Raw genomic sequence first — 14,691 nt, forward strand, 5'->3', positions numbered from 1 at the left:
GAAGGGTCTAGGCCCGAAACGTCAGCCTTCCTGCTCCTATGATGCTGCTTGGCCTGCTGTGTTCATCCAGCTCTACACCTTGTTATCTGACATAACAGATTGATGTTTTCAAATACATGAAGCCGAATATTAAGATTCCAGTAAGAATCCTTTTGAGAAGAATCCAGCAGTCTGATCTGATGTGATTAACGTAACAATGTCCCAAGTCATTATTTTTTAAATAATCAGAATATTCAGTCAAGACAAATCATTTATGAAGCTTGCTCAAAATCTACTGAAGCTTTACCTTCACGTTTTAGGATATGTAAATCATCCAATATAGCAGTGAAATGTTGGAAACGCTCATTTCAGACCAATTTAACTTCAGTAATACAGATCTCCAGCACCCACAGTCCTTTGTTTTAGTTTAGTTCAACTTCATTGGTGGGAGACAATTCAGTTAAAAAGATGAAACATGCGCTAATGAGTGACAGGCAGATCGGATTTCCTAGGGGAAAACCATGCTTAACAGATTTAGAATTTTTTGAAGAGGTAACAGAGCGGGTTGAAAGACCCCAGACATTCACAAAAAAGTAATCCTCAAGTCCACATTTTTGTCTTTTCCCCCATAAGGCTTGATTCTCTCACTGATTGAAGGGGTTTCTATTTCAGGCTCAGAAACTCATAATGACCCAGCCTCGACAGTTCTCTGCAATAAATAATTCCGTTGATTCACTCCCCTCACATAACAGATTCTCCTCATCTTTGCCTTAAATTATTCTGACCAACTTTCTGAAATTACACCCTTTGGTCCTAGACTCTCTCACGAGGGGAAACAATGTTTCTATATCTACACTGTCAGGTCCACTTAGAATCTTGCATGTTTCTGTAAAGTCTCCTCTCATTCTTCTAAATTCCAATGAGCACAGGCCCAACCTATTCAACCGCTTCTCATAAATAAGGTGATCCTTGCATCTATCTATAGATAAGAGGCCCAATTCTGTTCACAGCATTCCAGCTGTGATCTGAATAGTGCCTTGTACAGTTTTATCAAAAATTCACTACATTTATACACCATTCCTTCTGAAATCAAGGCCAACATTCAATCTGCCTTTCCTACCACCTGCTGAACTTGGATGCTAGTTTTTTTGAGAATCAAGGACGAGGAAGCCCGAATTCCTCTGTTCCACAGCCTTTCACACTTTAACAATTTTTAAATCCTCGGCTCTTCCAGCCAAAGTGTACTACTTCACATGTTCCCACAAGTTATCTTATAACCCTCTACCATCACCACTTGCTTTCCCAACTATTTTTATGTCATCACCCCATTAGTTTCTCTAACACATTTTCTGTAGTGATAGTTATTTTCTCCCCTCCTTATGCTCCTTGATTATTTTGTAATTTTGGAATTGATGAGGAGAAGGCTGTCAATGTGGTATAAGTGGAACTCCAAAAGGTGTCTGATACAGTGTTGCACAACACACTTGTGTACAAAGTTAGAGCTCATGGAATAAAAAGGACAACAGTAACATGGATACAAAACTGGCTGAGAAATAGCACACACCGCGGGCAGCATGGTGGCTCAGTGGTTAGCACTGCTGCCTCACAGCGCCAGGGACCTGGATTGATTCCAGCCTCAGGTGACTGTCTGTGTGAAGTTTTCACATTCTGCCCGTCTGCGTGGGTTTCCTCCAGGTGCTCCGGTTTCCTCCCATAGTCCGAAGATGTGCACATTAGGTGGATTGGCCACGCTAAATTTCTCGTACTGTTCAGGGATGTGTAGATTAGGTGGGTTATAGGGGGATGGGTCTGGGTGGGTGTGGACTTGTTGGGTCGAAGGGCCTGTTTCCATACCATAAGGATTCTGTGATTGAGTAATAGTTAATGGACATTTTTTGTGTTGGAGGAAGAACATAGAACATAGAACAGTAAAGCACAGTACAGGCCCTTCAGCCCACGATGTTGTGCCGAACTTTTACCCTAAACTTTTACCCTATAGATAGATTGGAGAGTTGGGTGGAGAAATGGCAGATGGAGTTCAATCCAGGCAAATGCGAGGTGATGCATTTTGGAAGATCCAATTCAAGAGCGAACTATACGGTAAATGGAAAAGCCCTGGGGAAAATTGATGCACAGAGAGATCTGGGTGTTCAGGTCCATCGTACCCTGAAGGTGACAATGCAGGTCGATAGAGTGGTCAAGAAGGCATACGGCATGCTTTCATTCATCGGATGGGGTATTGAGTACAAGAGTTGGCAGGTCATGTTACAGTTGTATAGGACTTTGGTTTGACCACAATTGGAATACTGCGTACAGTTCTGGTCGCCACATTACCAAAAGGATGTGGATGCTTTGGACAGGGTGCAGAGGAGGTTCACCAGGAGGTTGCCTGGAATGGAGGGCACTAGCTATGAAGAGAAGTTGAGTAGATTAGGATTATTTATATTAGAAAGACGGAGGTTGAGGGGGGACCTGATTGAGGTCTACAAAATCATGAGAGGTATAGACAGGGTGGATAGCAAGAAGCTTTTTCCCAGACTGGGGGACTCAATTACTAGGGGTCACGATTTCAAGGTGAGAGGGGAAAAGTTTAAGGGAGATACGCGTGGAAAGTTCTTTACGCAGAGGGTGGTGGGTGCCTGGAACGCGTTGCCAGCAGAGATGGTAGAAGCGGGCACGATAGCATCATTTAAGATGTATCTAGACAGATACATGAATGGGCAGGGAGCAGAGGGATACAGATTCCTGGAAAATAGGCGACAGGTTTAGATAGAGGATCTGGATTGGTGCAGGCTTGGAGGGCCAAAGGGCCTGTTCCTGTGCTGTAATTTTCTTTGTTCTTTATCCTAAACGTAAGGTCTATCTCACCTCCACCCCTACCTTTTACCATCATCCATATGCGTATCTAATAGCCGCTTAAATACCTCTATTGAGGCCGACTCCACTACCCTTTCCGGCAATGCATTCCACGCCCCTACCACTCTCTGAGTAAAGAACCTACCTCTGATATTTACCTCCACTCATTTTAAAACTATGCCCCCTTGTAATAGCTACCTCCACCCGAGGAAAAAGTCTCTGGCTGTCCACTCTAACAATACATGTGATCATTTTGTACACCTCTATCAAGTCACCTCTCATCCTTCGTCGTTCTAAAGAGAAAAGTCGTAGCTCTCTCAATCTTTCCTCGTAAGGCCTTCCCTCCATTCCAGGCAACATCCTAGTAAATCTCCTCTGTACCTTTTCCAATGCTTCCACATCTTTCCTGTAATGAGGCGACCAGAACTGGACACAATACTCCAGATGTTGCCAAACCAGGCTTTTGTATAGCTGGAGCATAACTTCACGGCTCTTGAACTCAATCCCTCTATTAATGAAAGCTAACACATCATACGCCTTCTTAACAACTCTATCCACCTGGTTGGCAGCTTTCGGGGAACTGTGGATATGAACTCCAAGATCCCTCTGCTCTTCCACACTGCCAATAATCTTTCTGCTTTCAAGTTTGTCTTTCCAAAATGAATCACCTCACACTTTTCAGGGTTAAATGCCATCTGCCACTCCTCAGCCCAGCTCTGCATCCTATTAATGTCCATTTGTAACCTAGAACAGCCCTCCGCACTATCCACAACTCGACCCACCTTCGTATCCTCCATGAACTTATTAATCCACCCTTCCACTCCTACATCCAAATCATTTACAAAAATCATAAATAAAAGAGGACCCAGAACAGATCCTTGTGGCGCACCACTCGTAACTGAGCACCATGTTGAATAGTGGGGATTTTTGCTGATGATTGCACAATGTTCAGCACCATTTGCGACTCCTCAGACACTGAAGCAGTCCACGTTCACATGCAACAAGTTCTGGACAGTATCCAGGCTTGGGCTGACAAGTGGCAAGTTACATTCATGCCACACAAATGCCAGGCTATGACCATCACCAACAAGAGACAATCTAACCACCGCCCCTTGACATTCAATGGTGCTACCATCACTGATTCCCCACTATTAATATCCTGAGGGTTATCATGGACCAGAAACTCAACTGGACATGCCACACTAACAGAGTGGCTCCAAGAGCAGGCCAGAAGGTAGGAATATTGTGGCAAGTAACTCACCTCCTGACTCCTCAAAGCCTGTCCACCATCTACAAGGCACAAGTCAGGAGTGTGATGGAATACTCGCCACTTGCCTGGATGAGTGCAGCTCCAACATCACTCAAGAAGCTTGACAGCATCCAGGAGAAAAGCAGCCCACTTGATTAGCTCTACATCCAGAAGCATTCACTCCCTCCACCACCAACGCTCAGTAGCAGCAGTGTGTACTATCTACAAGATGCACTGCAGCATTTCACCAAAGATCCTAAGACAGCACCTTCCAAACTCACGACCACTTCCATCTAGAAGGACAAGGGCAGCAGATATATGGGAACACCATCACCTCCAAGTTCCCCTCCAAGTCACTCACCATCCTGATCTGGAAATATACCACCGTCATTTCACTGTCGCAGGGTCAAAATCCTGGAATTCCCTCCCTAATAGCATTGTGGGTAAACCCACAGCAGGAGGACTGCAGCGGTTCAAGAAGGTAGCTCACCACCACCTTCTCAAGTGATGGGCAAGAAATGCTGGCCGGCCAGCCAGCGACGCCCACATCCCGCAAATGAATAGAAAAAAAAGGCTATTCACCAGACGTGGGAAAGTGGGACTAGAGTTGGTAGTAGTTGGTGGTACAGTCTTGATTGGCTGAATGATCTCTTCTGCATTGTATAATTCTTTGGCCCTCACCGCTGTAATGCTTCCATAATACAGCCACGAGAGGAATCGAGACATCGACAGTCCCTGACTCAGAGTCATGTGCCATTCCAAGGTTGTTGCCCATCTCATGGGCCAGGGTGGCAGCAATCACCACGAAGCTGGGTCTGCCATCCGAGTTCACTCCTCCAAGAATTATAGTGAATCGCCTCAGGGACATTTGCTTTTTCTGATATGTATGAATGATCTAGACCTTGGTGTATAGTACACAGTTTTGAAGTTTACAATGTTTCCATACTTTGAGAGAAGGGTAGAATTTCAAGAGAACAATGACAAACTGCTGAAGTAGGAAGATAAACTTCAATGTAGAGAGGTGTGACGTACAAGGAACATGAAGATACAGTATAAAATAACAGGTACTACTCCACAGGGTGTGCAGAGGCAGAGAGATCTGGGTGCATGTGCATCAGTCCTTAAATGTGGCAGGACAGGTACAGAGCTGATAATAAAGCAGTATCTAGGGTTGTGAAGATTATAAGAACAGGGAGGCTTTATAATTACATAGGACTCTGGTTTCACCTCAGCTGCACAATTCTGGGTGCCACACTTCAGAAAATATGTGAACGCATTGGATGAACGCAGTGCAGAATAAGATTTCTCCTTCCAGAGTTAGAAACCGATAACTTCAGTTATGAATATAGGTTGGAGAAGTTTGAACATTTTCCCTTGCTGAGGAGAAGGCTGACAGGAGATTTTATAGAAGTTTTCAATATCATGACGGGCCAGAGAGAAACTGTCCCCCGCTGATAATGTTTCTATTTCTAATCCATCAATCTCACCCTGAACTGGAAAGTCCTGGAACAAAACAATATTTTCTGCAGTTTCTCAACTGTGTTTAAAACATTTGTGTATTCTCTAGCTGTTGTTTCTGACCACCTTTAGCAGTGTGGAAATTCAAAATTTCTGATTTATTCTTGTATGCTTTCCCCTTTTATTCCTTTAAGTGGTCAAAATGTGAAAAGTGTCTAATGTCGCCACACACAGCGCCATCTTAGGTACAAAGGTACCGAAGTACAAAAAACTTAGGTACAAAGTGGTAAAAAAAACAATGTTTAAAAAGTTAAGCATTGCAGACCTTCATAAAATAAGTAGAAAATAAAGAAATAAAGTAATTGTTAACATTAAAATTCTTTCTAAAATAAAATAGAAAAATAAATGAATAAAGTTAAAAGTTCAAGTCTTTGAATCCTTGTTGGAGCCCCAATCTCCTCTGCTTAGCTCGCTCTCCAGGAGACCTCAACTGTTTGTTCTCGCCACCTCCACAGATAGCAGGAATCCTCCCTCACCGCTCGCTCTCCCCACGGCGGGCCACAATGCCACTGCTGCTGCTGCCTCTCTGATCTCCTGCTGCTTCTGGAACATGCCCAGACAGGACCCACTCACAGCCTCCGATCGCCTGAGTATGTGCTGGGCCCTGCTGTCAGCACCGGCCACTTTGGATGCCAGGCTGAGAGACCGCCACAGGCTGCTGAAAGACTCCTGGGTCGGGAGAACATCTCACTAGTTCTGCACTGAGGCTGAGAGAAGAAAGAAGAAAAAAAAGACAAGAAAGAGGGGGAGAAAAGAAAAAGAAACAAATGGAGCAGTTGACCTCCGGCTAAAGCTACTCCACCACCATCTTGAATCAAATTTCATTAACTAGTAAATGATTGGACAGAACTTGAATTTTTTTTATCATTAGATTTTGATGTCCTCAGCATTTAAAGATTTCAATTGGTATTTTGCTAATGATTGTAAGCAGTGCAGTTGATTCACACTTCATCTTACATGTTGCTGTGAGTTTGCACATTCTCCCTGTGTCTGCACTGGCTTTCTTCGGGTGCTCTGGTTTCCTCCCACAGTCCAAAGATGTGCAGGTTAGGTGGACTGGCTATGCTAAATTGCCGATAGTGTCCAGGGATGTGTAGGTTACGTGGATTAGCCATGGGAAATGCAGGGTTACGGGGCTAGAGTAGGGGAGTGCTTCTGAGTGGGATGCTCTTTGGAGAGTTGGTGTGGACCTGTTGGGCCGAATGGCCTGTTTCCACACTGTAGGGATTCTATAGAATGTAAAATCATAGATCATAGAATCCCTACAGTGTGGAAACAGGGCCTTTGGCCCAACAAGTCCACACTGACCTTCAGAGCATCCCATGTGATCCTAATCTACACATCCCTGAACACTATGGGCAATTTAGTATGGCCAATCCACCTAGCCTGCACATCTTTGGACTGTGGGAGGAAACTGGAACAAACTCATGCAGACATAGAGAGGATGTACAAACTCCACATAGACAGTCACCTGAGGGTGGAATCGAACCTGGGTCCCTGGCACTGTGAGGCAGCAGTGCTAACCACTGAGCCACCGTGCCACTCCCCCCACTGAGCCACCATACCGCCGTAAAAGGGAACAAATTTGCAAAAGAAGCAAAAGCAATGTGAAGTAAAAGCTTTTTCATACAACGTGCAGCTAGGGTGTGGAATGCACTGCCTGACAGCCTAGTGGAGGCAGTTCAGAAGGCACTGCATGATTATTTTAATAGAAATGAGCTGGGGTACAGGAAAAAGGCAGAAGAATGGCACTAAGCATAATGTTTATTCAAAGAGCTGTGCAAATGGGTTGAATGGTCTCCTGCTGCACCATAACAATTCCATGATTCTATGAATTCACTGTACTCTGTGAATAGCTTTAAACAATGCTAAAAAAGAGGCAAGTAGTCAAAACATTTCGCTTCATTCTTATCAAGACTACGGCACAAGAAATAGACTTGAAAAGAAAAACAACAATTTAGTTTCAAGAGCCAACCATATTATTATGGATTTGGAGTCACAAATTGGCCAGTCCAGGGAAAGACAACAAATTTCATTCCCTAAAGGATATTAATCCACCAGATTAGTACTTTTGACAAATGATATTGGTTTTGTGGATGAAATTAGAGTACGGAAGGAAGCTAGCTAGGAATGTGAAAATAGATAAAAAGGATAAGAACATTCAAAGTGAATGTACGTCCTCTAGAGAGTACAAATGGGGAGTGCATAGAAGATATGGGAAACGATGGATAAAAGTGACAATTCTTTTTGTCTTCACTATACAGGGCACAAAACCAATAGTAGTTATAAATCAGGAAAAGAAAAGGAGAGGGACATTCAGTGAAATTATAATCACTTGTGGGAAGTGGTACTAAACAAACTGGAGAAGCTGAGGGCTGACAAATCTGTGGGTCTACATGGATTTCATCCTAGGATCATAAACGAGGTAGCTAATGAGGTAGCAGATGCATTGGTATTAATTTTTCAGAATTTCCTGGATTCATGAACGGTTGCATCAGACTGGGAAGGAGCAAACAGTAACCCCTCTATTCAAATAACAAGGAAGGCAGAAAACGAGGAACTAAAGCTTGACAGTTATCATGGGCAAGGTGTTAGGATCAATCATTCAAGAGGTTATAGCTGTGCATCTGGAAAAACCCGAGGTAGCTGGGAAAGTCAGCATGGCTTTGCAAAGAGGAAGCATTATTGACCAATTTATTGGAGTTCTTTGAAGGAGTAATGTGCGCTTGCGCTGTGGATAAAAGAGAGGTAATAGACTTAGTACTTCAACTTCCAGAAGACACTTGACAAAGTGTCACATCAAAGATTATTGCTGACAATAAAGCTCTTTGTTTGGGTATAATGCATTATCATCATTGGCTGGCAAAAAAAAAGCAGAATGCATAAATAGATAGAACATAGAATTGGACAGCACAGGGACAGGCCCTTCAGCCCAAGATGTTGAGCCGAACATGGCGGCAAATGAAACTAATCCCTTCTGCCTGCCACTGGTCCATATCCCTCCAATTCCTTGTATATTCATGTGCTTATCTAAAAGTCCCTTAAATGCCCCTATTGTATCTGCCTCCATCACCACCCCTGGCAGTGCGTTCCAGGCTCCTACAATTCCCTATGTAAAAAACTTGCACCTCACGTCTCCTTTGAACTTTCCCGTTCTAACCTTAAATGTATGACCCCTAGTATTAGATATTTGTCTGATTGGCAGCATGTGACATGTGGAAACCTGCAGGGGTCTCAACATTTTACAGTTTACATTAATAACATGGATGTGTGACGGCATGGTAGCGAAATGTGTAGACAACACAAAGATAAGTAGGAAAGTATCTTGTGAAGATGACAAAAGGCGTTTGTTGGTGGATATAAACAGGTTGAGTTGATGACTGGCCGATGGAGTACAATGTGGGTAGGTTGCAAGCTGTACAGCTTGAAAGGAAGAATTAAAACAGAATTACTGTGTAAGCCCAAGGTGCAGAGGGATGTGTGTTCTACTGCATGCATCATAAAAGATTAATTTGCATAGCCAGCATGTAATCAAGGAGGGTAACATAATGCTGGGGTCAGCATCTGCAGTTCTTACTATCTCTGGGTAACATAATGCTATCCTTTGTTATGAGACGAGTTGAACAAAAAAGGATGTTATGCTTCAGATTTACAGGACACTGGGAATACCACGTCAGATACTGGGTGCAGTTTTGGTTTCCTTCTTGATTTAAAGGTAGTTAAGAGAAGATTTGTGAGATTGATATCTGGAATGAGTGGTTTCTCTTAGTTGGACAGGCCCCAGAAGATGGTGAAGGCAGGGTCTTTGAATATTTTTAGGATGGGTATATTGTAGGGCAGAGGATATACACGTTAATGATCGGGACAAAGGAATGGGGGCATTTTTGTTAAGATTGCAGATAACACAAAGCTAGGTGGAGAGGGGATAGTGTTGAGGAAGCAGGGAGATCGCAGAAGGACTTGGATGGGCTTGGAGAGAATGGACAAAGAAATGGCCCATTTATAGAACACAAAGTAGGAAAGTAAGAGGTTAAACACTTTGGTAGGAAGAATAGGGGCATGGGCTATTTTTTAAATGTGGAAAGACTTCAGAAATCTGAAGCAGAAAGGGACGGAGCAATCCTAGTTCAAGGTTCTCTACTGTCAACAGGCAGTTTCAGTTGGCAGTTAAGAAAGAAATTGCAATGTTAACATTCATTTCAAGAGGGCTAGAACACAAGAGCAATATATTGCTAAGGGTGTATAAGACTGTGGCCAGTCTGTATTTTGAATATCGTGAGTAGCTTTAGACTCCTTATCTAAGGAAGGATGTGCTAGCCTTGAAGGGAAGCATGGTGGTTAGCACTGTTGCCTCACAACACCAGGGACCCGGGTTCAATTCTAGCCTCGGGCAACTGTCTGTGTGCAGTTTGTACATTCTCCCCGTGTCTGCATGGGTTTCCTCTGGTGCTCCGATTTCCTCCCACAGTCCAAAAATGTTTGGTCGATTGGCAATATGCTAAATTGCCCATTGTGTCTAGGTTGGAAAACACAGAGATAGGGTAGGTGGTGGGATGCTCTTCAGAGGGTCGGTGTGGACTTGATAGGCTGAATGGCCTGCCTCCACACTGTAGGGATTCTATGGATCTATGGGATCTAGAGGAGGTTTACAAGAATGATCCCAGGGATGAAGATCTTATCATATGAGGAGTAGTTGAGGACTCTGGGTCTGTACTCAAGAGTTTGGAAGGATGAGGGGTGAATCTGATTGAAAATTATGGAGACCTGGAGAAAGTGGAGATGGAGATGGTTTTCACTATTAGGAGAGATTAGGATGCAACGTGTGAAGGGACAACCCTTTGGAACTTGGATGAGGAAGGATTTCTTCACCCAGAGGGTAGTTAATCTGTGAAAGCTATTGCTACAGGGGGCTATGGAGGACAAGTCATTGATCGTATTTAAGATAGAGATAGATAGGTTCTTGATTGGTAAGGGGAGCAAGGGTTATGGGGTGAAGGCAGGAGAATTGGGTTGAGAAATACAACAGCCACGATCGAATGGCAGAGCAGACTCAGTGATCTGAATAGCCTAATCCTGCTCCTACATCTTATGATCTTGTGGTTGAAGTTTAGCAGGGGTAGATAGAAATGTGGAATTTGAACCAAACAAATCAGCTGCAATCCTACTGAACAACAAAACAGTCTTGGGGGCAAAACAGCCTACTTCAGGTCCTATTTTGTATGTCATCTAGCTTTTATTTCCAAATTTAAAATTTAATTCCACCAGCTGCTACAGTGCATTTGATTCCATGTCCCCAAAGTATTAAACTGGCCTGCTGGATTACTAGTCCGATGATGTTCACACTCAGCCACTGTCTCCCTGGGAACTCAGTTGCCTTCCTACTTCCCTTTACACTTTTCAGGCATTTGCAGATCGTAAATTGAAATTAGAATCTTTTATCATCAAATTGCATAGCAGCAGCTATGTAACAGGTAACTTTCTTAAGCAGAGACCATTTACGGAATAACAAAACACAGCCAGCTACAGAGGAGAGGGACCTTGCACGTTACTGGCCCAATTTCAAGTGCAGGTACCTTGTAGGCAAAGGATCCCAAAGGAAAGTTAGGTTTCAACAGTGTACAATTGTCTTTCCATATTTTCAAATTAAAGACAAATTGTTCCTCATACTCAGACTTGCAACTGTCCCAAAAGATTTCTTTGTAACGCTGCAACTTGCAAGAAGCATCAATTTTTAATTGTCTCAGGCAAACTCATCCATCATTGATTTCACAAGCTTCAAAATCTCCCCTCCCCCACCGCATCCCAAAACCAGCCCAGCTCGTCCCCGCCTCCCTAACCTGTTCTTCCTCCCACCTATCCCCTCCTCCCACCTCAAGCCGCACCCCCATCCCCTACCTACTAACCTCATCCCGCCCCCTTGACCTGTCCGTCCTCCCTGGACTGACCTATCTCCTCCCTAACTCCCCACCTACACTCACCTTTACTGGCTCCATCCCTGCCTCTTCGACCTGCCTGTTTCCTCTCCACCTATCTTCTCCTGTATCCATCTTCTATCCCCCTCCCCCTCTCTCCCTATTTATTTCAGAACCCCCTTCCCCTCCCCCATTTCTGATGAAGGATCTAGGACCGAAACGTCAGCCTTTCTGCTCCTATGATGCTGCTTGGCCTGCTGTGTTCATCCAGCTCTGCACCTTGTTGTCTCATCATTGTTGAAGTTGTTTTTACAGCAGGACTATTTTCTTTCCTTCAATGTAGGTGCAAAAGCATTACAAGTAACAAAAGCATTTAAGTGCAATTAGATTGAACAAAATATCAGGGTGAACAGTACATTTACAATTAAACAGAGTATTTACAATACTGTGGTTCTCAGTCATAGATAGTCCTGTCTTAAAGATGGTGATTCAATTATTGCTTTATTAAAAATATAAATTTCAGAACGGAGTTGCTTCCTTTCATTCTTATGTTTACCTTTTTGTTTTTTTCATCCTCAACATCCCCCTTAATGTTGCCACTTACACTGGACATGGTTGTGAAGACACATGCCAGCAGCCCTCCAGTGTAATCATTTGTATAATGTACTCATGGAAATGGCCTTCAGATGATTAGACAATGAGGGGTGTCACACAAATGAGCCTCTTCAGCAAAGTAAATACATGTATTTTCTATCATGGGTCATTATATAGCAATTACTGGACATCAAGAATCCTGGTTAGTTTTGGCACTTTCTAGGCCTGGGATACTGATGTTAATTATAGTCAAATGGTTGTTCCAGCAGAGATCAATTAACACCATTTCCAAATACATGTTGCCCTTCCCTTCTCTATCAGCACTTTGCAGGGACCATTACCTCTGGGGTACTATGGTCCAGCTCTCCTCCACTGCCAACACTTCCCCACACCACCTTTCCTTTACAAGAATGGCTGGACTTCAGGGGTTAAATTCAGGAGATATGTACAAATTAGGGCTGTTTTCTCTAGAGGTTTAAAGGTTTAAGAGTGATCTGGTCAAATTCTTCAAGATATTAATGGGAAAAGACAGGGTGGATAAAGTATTTCCACTGAGGATTCTAGAACAATGGGGAGGATTACGGCCTGATAATTACGGTCAGACCATTCAGGAAAGATGTTTGGAGGCACTTCTACACACAAAGAATTGGTAAATATTTGGAACTCTCTTCCATAAACAGCAGTGAATGCATCAGTTGTTAATTTTAAATCTGAGACAGATACATTTTTGTTAAGTAAAGGTATTATGGGACCAAAGCAGATATGTGGAGTTGGACCGCAGACCAGACTCGAGAGGCTGAATGGCCTCCTCCTGGTCCTATGATCCTAACTGCAAAAGGTGCAACACATGCCCTTCTCATTCTCCCTTTTAACTATCCAAGGCTCTAGACACACTTTTCAGGTGAAACAGCAATTTACCTGCACTTCACTCAATCTAGTCTACTGTATTCACTGTTCACTGAGAAATGAAATACAGGCTGGGTAACTGCTTTGCAGAACACCTACATTCTTTCTGCAAAAGTGACCACGAACTTCTGGTTGTTCAACACAACATGCTCCCTGGCCAACATTTCTATCTGCTGCAGTGCTCTAGCGAGGCTCCGCACAAGCTGGAAGAATGGCATCTTATCTTCCGTTTGTGGACCTTGCAGCCTGCAGGACGCTACATTGAGTTCAATAATTTTAGGGCCTGATACATGTCCTCTGCATTCTTTACCAACTTCTGCACCCCAGGCCCTGCTTTCAGCACTGCCAACACATTTTTACGTACTTATTGTGCCTATTATCAGCTTTTCCCCTTCCCTGGCTTACAATGATCCAAACATTTGTCTGCTTGTCTTTCCTTATTGTGCCTATTATCAGCTTTTCCCCTTCCCTGGCTTACAATTATCCAAACCTTTATATGCCTGTCTCTCTCTCTCTGGGTTCCACTTCTACCTACCTACTCACTCCTCCCCGCCCCCCTCTAACCCCATCATTAGCATAAACACCACCTAGTGATAATGTCTGAAAGTCTATGGGGTGCAGTCCTCAGTCTACTAAAGTGAGGCAATACGAAGTCCTCAGTTTTGGGGGTGGAGGTGGAAGGTGGAGTGAGTGAAAACCATTCAGCGATCGTGCTACATACAATACTGAAAGGGCGTGTGTGCGTGTGCACAGACAGAGAGAAAGAAAGAGATGATGGTACGTATTCTTGGTCCTCTGTATCATGAACAGTCCAAGCTGGTATTATTTGAAATTGGGGCACAGCTGATATTTAAATATGATGCCTGTAGCGTGAATGTGATGAGCTCGGGCAAGCACCTACACAGCTGTGGAGGGTAAAGTAGCATTAATGCGGTATTGTGCACATCAAGTGCACACTTCACTAGGTGAGCAACTTAAAACTGCATGAGAAAAGTCACTATGGCTGAAGGAGGGAATAACTCCATAAAACTCTCCGAAATCGACACTAGCCAAATTTTGGGAGAATTCAGCTCCATGTTACAAGGTTTGTGGCAGTCACCAACGGAGCAATAAGATGATGTGGTTCTGTTGGATTCTTTGCGCTGTCGGGTCATTGTTATGCAGCTGCATAAACGGGATTGAAAAAGTTTTCCGTCACAGGATGGGGGCAGCACGGGGGTCAGTGGTTAGCACTGCTGATTCACAGCTCCAGGAACCTGGGTTTGATTCCACACTCGGGCAACTGTCTGTGTGGAGTTTGCACGTTTTCCCCGTGTCTGCGTAAGTTTCCTCCGGGTGCTCTGGTTTCCTCCCACAGTCCAAAGATGTGCAAGCTAGGTTGATTGGCCATGCTAAATTGCCCATAGTGTTTAGGGGTGTGTAGATTAGGTGGGTCTGGGTGGGATGCTCTGAGGGTCGATATGGACTTGTTGGGCCAAAGGGCCTGTTTACACACTGTAAGGATTCTATGATCTATGAGGACGAGGTGCCAATGTGCTATTGAGGACCAAGCAACAATGACAAAGTAGCAACACTGTCATGGTGTTATGGAATGGTAGGTAATGACTGGCGGAGGCATTTTCATGAAGAATGTAACAAATTAAGGATGATTGATCATTAAACAGCTATGCTTTAAAT

The 14,691-nt window shown here is 43.7% G+C and overlaps 1 protein-coding gene across 1 annotated transcript in view; it reads right to left on the reverse strand.

Annotated features, from left to right (window-relative positions):
- Nucleotides 1–14,691, reverse strand: part of LOC109930086 (stromal membrane-associated protein 1-like) — a 251,251-nt gene that overhangs the window by 33,874 nt on the left and 202,686 nt on the right. The window contains exon 10 of the mRNA XM_048597072.1: nt 6,079–6,271. Coding sequence (XP_048453029.1) covers nt 6,079–6,271 — 193 coding nt within the window. The remainder of the gene's footprint in view (nt 1–6,078; nt 6,272–14,691) is intronic.

Source organism: Rhincodon typus, chromosome 5, assembly GCF_021869965.1.
Source record: "Rhincodon typus isolate 14 chromosome 5, sRhiTyp1.1, whole genome shotgun sequence".
Classification (NCBI taxonomy): domain Eukaryota; kingdom Metazoa; phylum Chordata; class Chondrichthyes; order Orectolobiformes; family Rhincodontidae; genus Rhincodon; species Rhincodon typus.